This window comes from Motacilla alba, chromosome 1A, assembly GCF_015832195.1.
Source record: "Motacilla alba alba isolate MOTALB_02 chromosome 1A, Motacilla_alba_V1.0_pri, whole genome shotgun sequence".
In the NCBI taxonomy this organism is placed as follows: domain Eukaryota; kingdom Metazoa; phylum Chordata; class Aves; order Passeriformes; family Motacillidae; genus Motacilla; species Motacilla alba.
Window position 1 is genome coordinate 62,925,908 of NC_052031.1, and position 14,118 is coordinate 62,940,025.

Here is a 14,118-nt window from a genome sequence, read left to right on the forward strand (position 1 = left end):
CAGCCCACACCTGAGAACCACTGCATAATTGCTCAGCCACAGGCAAGTGCACTCATCAGCAGAGTAAGCTCAGAAGTTGTAGTTCTGAACAGGTGGAGACGATTTGGGAGGCTCCATCTCAGCAGTTTGTTAGCAGACACTTCCAAACTGTTCTCCTTCACCTGCCAGCCCTTCAGGAGAGCAGTACTGGGGTTCCACCAGGGCACACCGGGTCACAGTCCAGGTCAGGACCTCTGCTGGCAGATAGGTCCAGCCACACACAGCCCTGCCAGCTCTGTCCCGGTTTCACAGAGAAACATGTGCAGATCCCATGCAACTTTGGCCAGCTGAGCCTGAGCTGGCCTTTGGGTCACCCTGACAGCAAACAGACCCATAGAGACACTCAAGAAAGGCTCGATTTGGGAAGTACCATTCACACATGGGTCTGAATGAGCAAGCAGCCAGATAACAGCATCCACAAGTCAGGGCTGGAAGGATCCTCAGCACCTTTCTGATAGGAGCTGTGGAAGTGTGTCAAGGAATTTAGAGCACAGGGCTCACAGTAGTCCTAAGTGTCACAGCCACTTTTACACACCTCAGGAGAGATGCATTTACAGGCATTCCCCGCTCGATGATTTTTACAGAACACTAGACAACCAACAGTGACAATGAATAAATAAATGTGCACTTCACTAAAGAGCCACGTTTCCTTTCCAACCTTGCAGCTTGCCCAGGGGGCCCAGAGACCCCATGCAATGGCCACGGCTCCTGTGACGACGGGTACACGGGAACAGGAGAGTGCCACTGCAGCAGCGGCTTCAACGGGACCTCGTGTGAGCTGTGCTCGCCGGGCAGATACGGCTTCACCTGCAGGCGTACGTCTGAGTTCCCTTCCCACACCCAGGCCCACGTCAAGCCTAAACTGTTCTGTCAGCAAGGAGTTTCTGAGTAAGCCAAGGAAAGCTTCCCTCTTAACATCAGGATTTTTTCCTGAGTGCCTTCTCACACCAGGGCACGGCACAAGGTCTCGGAAGGGAGGAGGAGAAGAGGGCATGCAGAGGTTGCAGGGCTGCCCCTGCACAGGACCTCCTACTCTTACACAGTACATCAGTAACAGAACAGAAGCAGGGCCTTCAGCAACAAGTGGTTTTAGCTACAGCACAGCTTTTTCCTCCACCCACATAAAGCTCAAGACAGGATTTTAGTAACATGGCTCCTCAAGGAATGCAGGAGGCCGAGGGCATGTGCGGCTCCCACAGAGTGGAAAAAGGACACCAAGGCGACAGACAAACAGCTGCTCACAAACTCCACCTCTCTGTGGCTTCAAATGTAAATTAGGTGGGAGGAGGATCAATATCTCCCTTGAAACTTAAATGTTTTCCTACCATAAGGAAAGCCTTTCAGATAAGGAGTTATAACATTAATACTTCCATCCTAACCCTGTGCACCTGTGCTGCTCCTGAGGCACGTAAAATGGGGGATTATAGACAACAGGCTTGGACACAGGTTCTCAGGATTATAACTACCTACAATTCATCCACTTTATAGCACAGCATAGCATAAAATGTATGAGCCATTACCTTGAAACCAGATTATGAAATTTAGGAAGAAAAAGGTGTATAGTGCCTTCCTTTTGATATAGATTTAATTCAGGCAAAAATTAACTAATCAAATGAAATGAAAAAGCCAGCAAGTGAAGCTCCTTTTCAGCAGTACAGGTATACAAAAAATCAGTTCCACAAATCCCACGTAATTTTCTTCTCTAAACAATAGCAATATTTCAAGAAGAAAGATAAGACCATAAAGGATGCTGCAGCATAACATTATAAAACAGAGAGCCATGAATCATTCTTTAGGAAGGATTCAGCACATAAGTTATTGCAGGGCCCAAAGAGGAGAGGAAAAAACATCACCTATAGATTAAACAGACCATCACACCTCAGCATTGGAGGGCAGAGGCAGCAAAGCCTCACCTATAAAAGGAACTGAAGGAAGCCAAAAGCTTTTAGTCATGAAAATACCTGCAGTCCTTAAACAAGAAATTACAGGTGACTTGTCTCCATTTTACAGAAAAGCTTACTAACCTCATAGCTGGTTTCCTTACTTAGCTGGACCTTCTCCCGCAGAGCAGCCAAGCAGTGTCCCTCAACACACCTTGTTTTTCTCTAGCCTCCCCACAATTAACAGCTGCTGTTCATTAGGACTGATTTGTCTGGGTCTTCAGTTCAGCTGTTAACACTTTCCTGCCACAGTTCTCAGTGCAGTTTCTTACTCCACTGCAATTTGCAGGTCAATACTCATTTTCATTCTCAGAGGCACATTGAACAAATGTCAATTATAAAATCCCAGGGCCACAGGTTAACTCAGATTGGAAGGGGTTTCAGAAGGTCTCTAGCCCAACTCCTTCTCAAAACAGGGCCAGTTCTGAGCTCATGTTGTTCAGGACTTATCCTGTCAGGACTTGAAAACCTCCAAGGATGACGATTGATCTCTGTGTTTCTCTTCCAGCTTGTGAATGCAAGAACAACGGGCAGTGCGATGAAGGATACTCAGGGACAGGACGATGTTTCTGTGAAACAGGATGGACTGGCCGGCTGTGTGAAACCAAGCTAGGTCTCTGCCTGCTCTCACCAGTCTGTCCATGGAGCCAGAGGTTGAAACTACTTGCAGTTCAATAGAAGGTTTCCGTAGATAAGATAGAAAGGGTTAATAAATGTCAGGACCCATCTAAGAGCACTTAGGGGCTCTGCTCTGGACTGAGGACAAATCCCTTCACCCCACTATCTCCTCTTTTGTGATATGGCAATATGAGTTCCTACTTCCCCTGTGGAGGGCTTTGGGCTGTGGCAGTCATAAAAATAAAAATAAAATTCTTACAAATTTTCCAGTTAGCCAGACTGGTACTAAGGATTCTCCTTGTGCAAGAAAAAAGGGTATTGTGGTGCCAGAGCTGTTTGATTCCAGCTCTCCTGTCTTCCCTGCAGCTCTGCCACCAGTGTGCTCCCCGAGCTGCTCGGCCAACGCCGTCTGCACGGAGAACAACACGTGCCAGTGCAAGCCCTTGTACGACGGGGACGGGATCACGTGCACAGGTGAGCTCCCACCCCACTCAGGGCCAGAAGGCAGGTTCTTCCCTCTTGCACACACACAGCAATGCACTTACTGCCCACCCTAAAAACTTCCACTCTGCAGTGGGTGAAACAAATTTAGGATATAGGGAGTTCAGGTTTTTCTGACTTCTCCAGAATTTATATCAAGCAGGAGCATGAGCAGCAAGTGCAGTTCAGTCAAGTTTTGAAAACAGCAGGGTTTCCCTCAGAAGACTTACAGTGGGATACAAAAATATCAAAGGGTTTTCCAACAAAAATGATCCTATGATTTCTTTTATGCCCATAGGCAAGGCAGTTCCCTGGTAACACTGCTACAGAAACAGTTGTTCTTTGTCAGACAGGTGTCTTTTGTCAGACAGGTGTCTTACATCTTCCAAAGTCAACCTGGCCAGAAATCTGAAGGTCGGTACCACATCTCCTGAATCAAGAACATCCTACCAAGGCTGTCAGAGCCCCAAGGGATAGACTTACAGAAATTCAGTAATGCCTCAGGAAATGGAAACAGGTTTTTTGTTTTTTTCCCCAACAAGTATTCTAGTATTTTTAGTGTGAAAGGACTGGTGATGGTTTGTATTTATGAAGAATATCCTCTTTAAAAGCAGACTTTTACTATCTTTTCCCCCTACAGCTGCAGAACTTTGCAAACAGAACAATGGTGGGTGCCACAAGGCGGCTGAATGCATACAGCACGGGGTGAAAGTCTTCTGTAGCTGCCAGAAGGGCTACAAGGGAGATGGCTTTACCTGCCTGCCAATAAACCCTTGTGCTGATGGCTTCAACGGAGGCTGCCACGAGCACGCCAACTGCATTGTCACAGGACCTGTGAGTCGAATGATTTCAGTGCCCAGCAGGGCAGTCTGAGGAGTTTCTCCCTGGTCCCAGCAGAAGTCTCCTCTGGCTGGATCACACCCTGTACATCTCTAAACCTCTCTTTTCCAAAACAATGTTCACTTAGCTCCAACCTACTATCCACATCAGTTTGGTACGCCTCACCGGAAGGCTGAGAAACATTTTAACATCTTTGCTCTGGGGAAAGGGGTAACACAGAAGCTGGGATGTTTTGCATATGTAGTCTTTCTGTCCCAATCTTAGCTCTCCCTATCTGTCTTTCCTTATTTGCAACACAAATTTCTTGGATTAAAATGAGATACATTTTGGAAGCCAAACAAAGGGACAGCTGGGAGAATAGTGTCACTTGTTGATTGCTTGGACTTGACTTGAAAAGCTCTGCAGCCACATTATAATAATTCCACGATCCACATAGTCAGTGTGGTTAGGGAAAACCTGTGCAGGTAACTCGATCCAGCATTTGTCCTGGTGCTTGCAGGATCACTTCTCCATTCCATTTTGGTATCTTGCCTGAGCTGCCTTTCTGATCTAGAAAAGTCTTGCTGATAATCCATTCCGGCTGTCAACCATTGCAATCCCTGGATGTCACCAATTCCTGCTTGGTTTATAGCATTCATTTATTACTAGCAGTGGGCTGTTAAATTCCATGCTTGCTTCCATGCCAAGTCATTTAAATATCGTTTTGATGTGTTTGCCATCCGTTTTTGTGAATTACATGACATATAACCCTGTGGTGCATGTCATTAACTTTGTGGATGAAATTATGCTTTGGTGTTAATTCAGCAGAGCACCCAAGTACATGTGTAAATATTTGGCTTACTTGTTTGTAGCAGCTTTTCTGTTTGTCCATTCCTGTTTATATCAAGTGAAATTTCCCCAGCAGTTCAGATTGTTGCCTGAAACACCAGAGTCACGTCACTTAAATGCTTGTCTTGGCCTTTTTCCTTCTCTCCCTGAGCAGGGCAGACGTAAGTGTGAATGCAAAAGCAACTTCATTGGTGATGGGCTGAACTGCTCTGTGATGCAGCTGCCCCTTGACCGCTGCCTGCAGGACAACGGGCAGTGCCACCCCGACGCCGACTGCGCCGACCTGCATTTCCAAGGTGAGGAACGCACACCCTGCACGCCACCAGCCAGCCCTGTGCTCTGAGGCCAGTGACCTGGAGCTGTGAGCTCACTCAGGCCTCTGCTTAATGTCCCCATGAAACAAAGAGATTACAGTTGGAATGTTGTGGGAATCCTTAAAATCAGAGGGTTTTGGGAAAGCTGCAAAAGGCAGGCCTCAGAGACAGTAGAATTGTGATTGGAGCTAAGCAGTAGCCATTCTGGTCAGCAGAATAATTATATAAGAAGTAGAAAAGTAAGGACGAATAGAACAATTGTCTGTATATTAAAGCTTGTCTAGAATAACTCCCTAAGCTGCAGAAAAGTCTATCCAGCAAGATATTAGGAAGTTCTAAGCTTAACAATGGAGCTCTGTGCATTGTGTTTTAAGGCTTACAAGCAGGTATTGTATTCGAAATAAGCAAGCATTGTTTTAACCAAAGGTTCATGTGCTTATAGTGGTTGGATAGAACCACTGTCAATATGCTTTTGCTCTGTGTGATTGGTCAAAAAACTTTTAAAGTTGTAACATTAAATTCTTAGTCTGCTGCCTGAGATATGAGCTGATGGCATCTTCCAATTGTCATAACCATGTAATGAGACTGATGCTGAAAAAATAAAACAGCTTAAAATGCTTTCCTAGCAGTCCCATCCCATTCGTAATTTGTACACAGCCCCTAGCCAGCAATAAATAGTTATAGAAGTTATGTTTGATAATAATTACATGTGAACATGAATTTATCATGAAGCTATGTGTGAAGGCAGTCCAGGTAGGAATGCTACCCCTGAGGACTCAATCTGCTCTAATTATAATTCACAAAATCCAGGGGTATTTGTATGGCAGAGCTGACTCTGCACCATGGAAGAGGAGCTGGTCCTTGTCTTCAGGAGGAGCTGGCCCTTGTCTCTCTTTGCAGACACCACGGTTGGGGTGTTCCACCTGCGGTCCCCCGTGGGGCAGTACAGGATGACTTACGAGCAGGCCAAGGAGGCCTGTGCCAATGAGTCGGCCACCATCGCTACCTACGAGCAGCTGCTGTACGCACAGAAGGTGAGGAGGCCTCTCGCAGGAAGGACATCCCCAAATAGGACTGAGACCCAGAATAAATGGAGAGGGAGGAGCTGCTCTGTGCTAATGAGCATCATTTTCCCTCCTTTCCTTCACCCCAGGGTATGTTTGGCTGGGAGCAATTTTCAGACTTTTTATTGGTTTCACGCAGCATTGAAATCATTTGCCAAGTTCTTGTTTGTGGTCTTCAGGGCAGCTAGGATGAGGGAAGAGATATATATATAATATTAAAAATGCTAAACTAAAACTAAATTAAAAGAACAGAGAGAAAGGAATCATCAGAAGGCGAGACAGGAATAGAATGAAATGAATAACAAAGTCTTGTGACTCCCAGAGAGTCTGACTCAGCTGTATCCTTGATTGGTTATTAAGTAGAAGCACCTAACATAGACCAATCAAGGAAACACTTATTGCATTCCACAGTAACAAATAGTTATTGTTTACATTTTGTTCCTGAGGCCCCTCAGCTTCTCAGGAGAAGAAAATTCTGGCAAAAGGATTTTCATAAAATATCATAACTACACTTGTTTCTAGTGATGCTGGGGTGGGAGGTAGTCAGACTTACAGAGTATTTTCAAAGGGATTTTACTTATTAACACTTCTTAAAGAAATGTGCACTTCAGAGTTATGCTTAATTTATTTCTTTAAAGTAAGTCTCCAGGAATCTTTTTCTCAAATGCTGTTAACAGACCCATTTCCATATTGCCTCCCTTGAGCACGTTATAGACAACACATGGCTGCTGTCAGTGTGATAAGCATCCCAACTTGGGTTTGCAAAACTTGTTTTGGAAGAGTGGGTAAGACTGACTGTCTCTCACTGGCTCCTTCCTACTCTGGAAGGAAGAAAGACACTCACTGTTTAGAGGCACCTTTAGCAAAATGTGAGGCTGGGCCAGTGCTGGCAGGGCAGGTGCTGCCTGAGTGCCCCGGGGGCTCTGTTCGTTCCATGTGCAGTTCCCCAGCCCCACCACCCGGCTTTTCCCCTGAGTTTTCCCTTCTGGCTGTGCTGACTGCAGGCGAGGTACCACCTGTGCTCTGCTGGCTGGCTGGAGGGTGAGAGGGTGGGCTACCCCACCGCCTTCTCCTCGCCAAACTGCGGCTCTGGATACGTCGGCATCGTGGACTACGGGAGAAGAGTCAACCTGAGCGAAACCTGGGATGTTTTCTGCTACAGGGAGAAAGGTAAGAGGGGCCTTTGCCTCATCCCTCTGTGAAAATGAGAGCAGCAGCCCAGATTTGGGTTCATTCCATCAGCCACAGGCTGGTAGATAACACAGCAAGAGACTCTGCCTCTTTTTTAACTTTAAGAAAACCTAACCTGTTGCTTACAAGTAGTTTTTCAGGCACAGGGCGGCCTAAAGCTCTTTTGGAAAGGGTGTTTGCCCATACAGCTCTCTCTGTTTGTACCTTTCAGAGGTGAACTGCACCTGCAAGCCAGGCTACGTGGGGGATGGCATCTCCTGTAGTGGGAACTTGCTCCAAGTGCTGATGTCCTTCCCAACACTGACAAACTTCCTCTCGGTAGGAACAAAGGCTGGGGCAGGAGTGGAGCAAAGCAGGCCCTGGGTGTTGTATCCAGGGTTTGCTTTGCTAGCCCACCAAATACACCAGTGAAGCAAGGCAGAGTGGTCTAAATCTGCACCTATCTGGTCTAAATCCAAACCAGAACTTAGTTACTACTTTTTTAATTACTTGCTGCAAAGAGGTTTCTGGGTTCTGCAATTCAGTTGGAATTAAAAGCCTGGTACAGCTTTAGCTTAAAGGAGATTCTCTGCACAACTTTTTAAGCATCACAAGAGGCACTGTGCTTTGGAATTTCATTGAACTGCTACTGGGAAAAGACAAAATGTTAAGAGTTCTTTTCTTGTCGCTACTCAGAAAGGCACTAGATGTATCAGCAGCCTCAAAGACAACAGAGGTCCAATGTCTGCAAATCAGTTTAATATGCCCTTACCAAATCAGCAGCTGGAGCTGGGTTTTGAATACAAACTTCCTTTGGAAAGTAACTCCAGAGCTTCCTCATGGCTAATAACAGAGTTCCTTTGTTGTCATTTGTACAGTGTCATCTTTTCTGCTCTCCACACAGGAGTGCACAATTGCTCTCTAGTAAAGCTGGATTTTCTTTCTGCTCAGGACATCATGGCTTACTCCAACACCTCCAGGAAGGGGAGAGAGTTCCTGCAGTACCTCACAGACCTGTCAGTGCACGCCACCCTCTTTGCTCCCAACGATAGTGGGTTAAAGGAAAATGAGGTCAGGGTTTTTGTCTTTTTTTCCTTCTTTGTTCTAATGACACCTAAACAGCTATTATGGGTTTTTGCATCCCATTGAAATTTAAGCTTGGAAAAATAATCTTAGTATGATGTGACTTCTGCTTAACCGTGTAGAATTTAAACTGTGCTCACAAAAGACATGAATTCATTGTTTCCATTTCCCTTCCATGGTTAGTGGTGCGAGGTTATTGAGTGTTCAAGTCACTACAGAGACTTTTCCATCAGGGATTTTAGTTACCCTGATACAAAGGAGTCTGCCTGAGATGAAGTCTGTTCTGGCTCATCAGCATGGAGCACAGTTCTTTTAAGAAAGCAGCATACAGCTTTCATATTTTCTACAAATACATTAAAGGCATCCATTCCTAACTTCATTTCTATGCTTTCTCCTTTTTATTCTTTCCTTCCTTCAATCAAACACTGCTTCAAACAATTCATAAGGGTTTATTCACTGGTTCACGTCGTCAAGCTGTTTGGAATATCTGAGTCTCATCACTTCAGGTCATCCTACAGAGGAGTGAAATCCTTTGTCCTGCTGGAATTAAGGTCCTACCATCAGAAGCCAGCAGGGGCAGAATGTCCCACTGTTCCCAAGCAGATTTCCCAATAACCTCTAATGCTGCTGCACTTGCTGCAGCTTTAATAGCAGAGGGGGACAAAGGTCACAGGCACATGGCTTACTAGTAAATCCAAAGGATTAATGAGATCCATTAACACTCCTTGCATTTTGCCCTCATTTGCAGACCCTTTCTGGGAGAGACATCGAGTATCATTTATCTAATGCCAATATAATGTTTTATGAGGACTTGACCAATGGAACCACCCTTCTCACTCGTCTAGGGAAAAAGCTCCTCATTACAAGCACAGGGGGCCAGGAGCATCAAGTCCCCATGGCTGACCAGGTACCTCTGTAATAACTTTCCCATCTTCGTGCTTTTCCTCCTCTTTTGCTATACTCTGTAAGCAGGTGGCACACTGATCTGGAGGGCATTTTGATAAGCTGAGAGTGGGCAGCAATGAGAGACTGAGTTCAGAAGGCTCTTTCCTGTCCAGAGACTGCAGGATAGCAGCTGGCAGACTGCAAATTTACCAGCTGGCAAATGGACATCTCTTACCTGAAAAACTCAAAGGAAGCTGTTGAAGTGGCTCTCAGGAATGGAAAAATGGGGATAGGGGTTTCATTTTGCTCTCCTCTCAGCTTGGTAGGATTATGGGAGATGGCTGTGTGATAGGTAAAGAGAAGAAAGCAGCAGCTTATCATTAGAAAGAGATGTTGGCATTTGTAAAATTTCTTGGTAACTTTCTGGGAGAGGCAGGAGATGCCAACAGAGCCTTGCTCACAGCAAGCAAACTCCAGCCAGCAAACTCGAGTGGCAAGTGGCATCCTCTGCAGTGAAAGTGGCTGCCTGGCACTCAGGAATGACTGCACTTCAAGGCACAGCTTTGCAACTTCACAAAGATCACAAAAACCTTCAGTTAGAAAGAAAGAAAAAAAAAAAAGGTCAGAGCAACAAGAAGGCAACATGCAGGTGATGATGATGGCTGCTCCATGCACAGGAGAACCCTGACCAGCCAGGGGCCATCCCAGGCTGATGTCCAGGGAGGCAGCAGTGTAACTTTCTATGTTTTTTTCCACATGTTGTTTCTCTCTGGTGAACTGAGCACTCAGAAACTGAGGTGGGGAAACCATCTTAATGTCAATTTCAGTACCAAAGAGAGAAGGGTAAAAGCTCAGCTCTCATTGCTTCTTTTCCTGGCAGAGCAAGATCCGATACGTGGACAGAAGTGCTATTGTTGAGTGGGATATAATTGCTTCCAATGGGATAATCCACATCATTTCAGAGCCTTTAAAGGCTCCATCAGAACCTGTAAGTGCATAGTGATTCAGGTTTTTGGGGTGGGGAGAGGTAACTGTCTTATTTTACCCTAAAGTCATTACTGACATCTCTATATTCCCAGTTTCCCTGACATATATGCAGCTTTCAGCTTAAAAGGTTACTTTCAAAGAGAATTAGAAGTTGAAAACACGGCACCAGTGATACCAAAAATTTGTCTGAACAATTTCTTCCCACAGTTATAAATTTGTTTTCTGTATGTAAAATAATAGAGCTCATGTACGTCACAGAGATTTTTTAAAGCTCCATTTTAGTTCTTCAACTTCAAAGCTTTAAAGGCACCTTGTTTACTCTTGCCTTGGCGTTCATTCCTATCCAAAACAATGTTTTGAAAATAGGTGTCTTTTGCCTGCATGAATTCCTGCAAATTCTCCCAGTTACCCAGCTGTCTCCTTGGTCCACACCGTTTAGTGATGGGCTTGGCAGTGCTGGGGGGAACAGTTGGATTCGATCATCTATTTCCACATAAACTTTTATGTGATTCTATCAAAAGGCCACATTCAAATGTCTTTAGGGAACATCTACCAGGAAACCCAAGCACAAGAACAGCTCAGGACCACAGCATGCCTCAAAGGGACACTGCACGTGCTTGGGTGCTGTAAGCTGACCAGTGCCCACCCAGAGCTCACTCACCCTCTTCCCTTGCTTCCAGGCTCCTCTCCATGCCAGTACTGGGACAGGAATATTCTTTGGCGTCTGTCTAGTTACTGGAATTGTGGCTCTGATTGGATATTCTTATCTCAGGTTCAGGAAGAAAAACATCAGCTTCCAGCACTTCAAGGTAGGTGGCAGGTAGGAACACAAAGCAGGGTGGGGTGGACAACTGCACTTCTCATATTCAAACTTTCAGTTTTTCCATACATTTGGTTAAGCTAGAAACATTCCTGATCACTTCACACTTGAGCTGTTCAGACTGAGACACAGAGAAAGTGGGGAAGGCTGACATGCTTGCCTTGGACACGAGTTCACATTTGCCCCAGACCCCTCCACCCAAGTGTCTGCTCACACAGACACTTCCCACACCGAGGACTGGCCCAAAGCTGATTTAACTGCACCACAGCAGTGCAGAAGTCCTTGCCTCCCCAGAAAGCTCACCCTTAGGAAAGTGAGGAATTACAACCACTGAAAGGGCACCTGTTCTCCTCCTCCATTACTATCAATTTTGTTCTTCTGGAGGTTGAAACATTTCGTAGGAAAAAGGCCAGATCCAACAGACAAACTGAAATGCCTGTAGGATTGAAAAGTGCAGGGTTTTATTCTTTCATGCACTTTCATGTTTGATTTCTCTTAAATAATTTTGCTAGCAACAGAAAGATGCAAAACCAGTCAGCAAGAGCTAAGCTACAGGGATGAGGGATGAGGAAAAAATGTTACAAAATACACAAGAACATACCCGAAAGAAAGTCTACCTAGAAGTGAACAGAAGTCCGTTCCTGTTCTAGTCCCTGCATGTAATGTGAATCATCTTGTAGAAACAAAACCCAGTAGCCAAGAGCCAGAGAAGACACTTAGATTTTTAAATAGTTTCAAAGAGAGCCCTCAGGACTAACCAAGTACTTTTTACCCCAAGCACCATTTCAGGGCCACACTTCTCCCATTTTTTGCTGAGGCGTAAAAATAAGAATGGAGAGGAAAAGATATGTGTTAAATGTCAGTGTTAAATGACCTGAGATAAAACAACAAGCAAAACCACAGTTCATGCCCAGAGACAGATTTAGACAATAAAGACACCTGAATCACAGCAGTGCACCAGCTGGTAGAGAGGCTCAAGTGTCCCACTTAATGCACTGGGGGAAAGAGGGTGAAATTTAAGCAAGTTTGTGTGCTTTTGTGTAGTCCAAAGATGACACTGACACAACACCACTGGACAAGTCACAGCCTTCAAATATCACCAACCCCTCATATGAAAGTTCTTCAACACTGACTTCACCAGAACCTACTTATGATCTTTTCTCAGTAAGTATTCATTCTGATTTGAGATTGGGACACTGCTAATATAATGGTAAGAGGGAATGACTTTATAGAAGAAAAATATCTAGCTGGAACAGAAAAATAAATTCAAGAAACCAATATTTGAGTTTCTGGCTTTCCTGTCTCCCCCCCTACTTGAGAGTGGGTTGTCTCACCTGTAGTAAAATTGCAGCTGTGGTCAAAAGCTGCATCTCAAGGCCATCTCCGAAGACAGCTGAATTAAACTGGACTTCAAATGACACTGGATGACAGTGACACATCCATAAAATCTTAAAAAGCCTTCTAATTTTGTCTTCATGTCTCCTTGAGAGCCCCGCTAGCACTCCAAAGAATCTGAAATGCAGCAGGGAGGGGGCTGGGAATTCCGGGAAGGAAGGATTGCACTGTCATGTACATGCAGATTCTAAAATCAAAATGCACCATTTTGCATTCAGTAAAAGGACTTGTTTGGCGCAGAAATGTCAGGTGCCAACTCTGCCATCTGTATGGACAAAGTTGCCAAAATGTTACTTTTGTTTCTTAATGCAGAGTTCAAGTCTGATTTTCTTTTTTATTCTATTTTATAGGATTCAGATGACCAACAGCTTGTGATGAGTGGTCCTTATGATCAGAATTAAAAACTGAATTTGGCATTAGTCATCTAATAAACACATTTTTATTTACACTTACTGTGAAAAAAAAAGAGCGCCTACATTACAGGGAATAAAATCTTGTTACAAATTAAAAACCAAAAGAGCACAGCTTTGTTTAAGATGCCTTCTATATAGCTCACAGACTTACCAACTTCAGAAGTGTTGGCTGAATCTGAACAGTGCCAAATATGAGTGCTAAAAGCAAAACAAAGTCTCAACTAATCTACCCAGAAGCAGACACCTCTCTGAGAAAAGCAGCTGATTTTCACTCACCTGCTATTTAACTGCTTTTCTTTTCCTTTACAGACTTTAAAATGGCCACAAGCACACAGGGAAACTTGGCAAATATCCTGAATTTTTTAGTACTGTAGGCTTGTGCTTTCATTTTGGCTCAGTTACAATTAGAATAGGCAAGTGTGAAACAGAACACGTGGTAAACTTCTATTTTTAAACGGAGGGGATTTTTTGGCTGGTATACTTTCCTGTTAGATAGGCAGCAGCAGGAAACACAGCTATCCTGACTGTCCTCCTTGCCTCCTCTAGCTTCTGTCTTTCCTCGACCTTGGCTTGGTGTTTGCTTTACTGTCACCAAAGGGAAGCAGTGATTGAGGCAGCTTTGGTAAAAGAGGCGGGTGATATGAATGTGTCCAAATGAGCCATTTTTGGGAGAAGTGGACTGTGAGGATGAACATCCCCTTGCCATGCACTGTCTACATTCAGTTCTTCAGGCCTGAGAGGAGCAGCAGCAGCTGCTCCTTCACACACTGTGTTTTTACCAAGCACAGCACTAATAGCTGCCACTGTCACCACACACCACTAGAGACGGATCAAACTTGAGATCGAGTCAGTGTCACCTCCTTCCATCAAAATATTGAATATCATAATGAGAACATGAAAAGACCACAAAACAGCAAGAAAAGAAAAGTTTTCTTTCTGGCAGCAGTAACATCCCCCCAGTCTGTAGGGGCAGGAGGGAAGCCCAGGAAAGCTTTAGCTATCTCTGGGAACTATCCCAGCAGGCATTCCCTCAGAACAAGACAGGGGCCAAATCCAGTGTTGTTGATGCCGCTATTAAGCACAAGGAAGGAAATATGTAAATACAAATTCATCTGGATGAAGCAAACATACAGTCAATTTCCTCAACTCCTTCCCCTGCCGCCCCACACAAGCTTGCTAGTTTTCACAGACTTTAGAAAATTTAGAACACAAGAACACTTAAACACATCTAGGAGTTTCCCC

At 44.7% G+C, this 14,118-nt stretch overlaps 1 protein-coding gene across 5 annotated transcripts in view; it reads left to right on the forward strand.

Annotated features, from left to right (window-relative positions):
- STAB2 (stabilin 2) overlaps positions 1-13,443 on the forward strand; it is a 77,663-nt gene extending 64,220 nt beyond the window's left edge. For 3 of the 5 annotated variants that reach the window (XM_038155042.1, XM_038155043.1, XM_038155045.1), the window contains 14 exons: positions 705-854; positions 2,488-2,592; positions 2,964-3,071; positions 3,718-3,911; positions 4,900-5,041; positions 5,960-6,093; positions 7,128-7,293; positions 7,526-7,632; positions 8,245-8,364; positions 9,125-9,283; positions 10,142-10,249; positions 10,929-11,057; positions 12,113-12,232; positions 12,814-13,443. In XM_038155042.1, coding sequence (XP_038010970.1) covers positions 705-854; positions 2,488-2,592; positions 2,964-3,071; positions 3,718-3,911; positions 4,900-5,041; positions 5,960-6,093; positions 7,128-7,293; positions 7,526-7,632; positions 8,245-8,364; positions 9,125-9,283; positions 10,142-10,249; positions 10,929-11,057; positions 12,113-12,232; positions 12,814-12,864 — 1,793 coding nt within the window. In that variant the 3' untranslated portion in view covers positions 12,865-13,443. Of the gene's footprint in view, positions 1-704; positions 855-2,487; positions 2,633-2,963; positions 3,072-3,717; positions 3,912-4,899; positions 5,042-5,959; positions 6,094-7,127; positions 7,294-7,525; positions 7,633-8,244; positions 8,365-9,124; positions 9,284-10,141; positions 10,250-10,928; positions 11,058-12,112; positions 12,233-12,813 lie in introns of those variants that run through there. The other 2 variants (XM_038155044.1, XM_038155046.1) reach the window with 2 other exon arrangements.
- Positions 13,444-14,118: the final 675 nt, after the last annotated feature.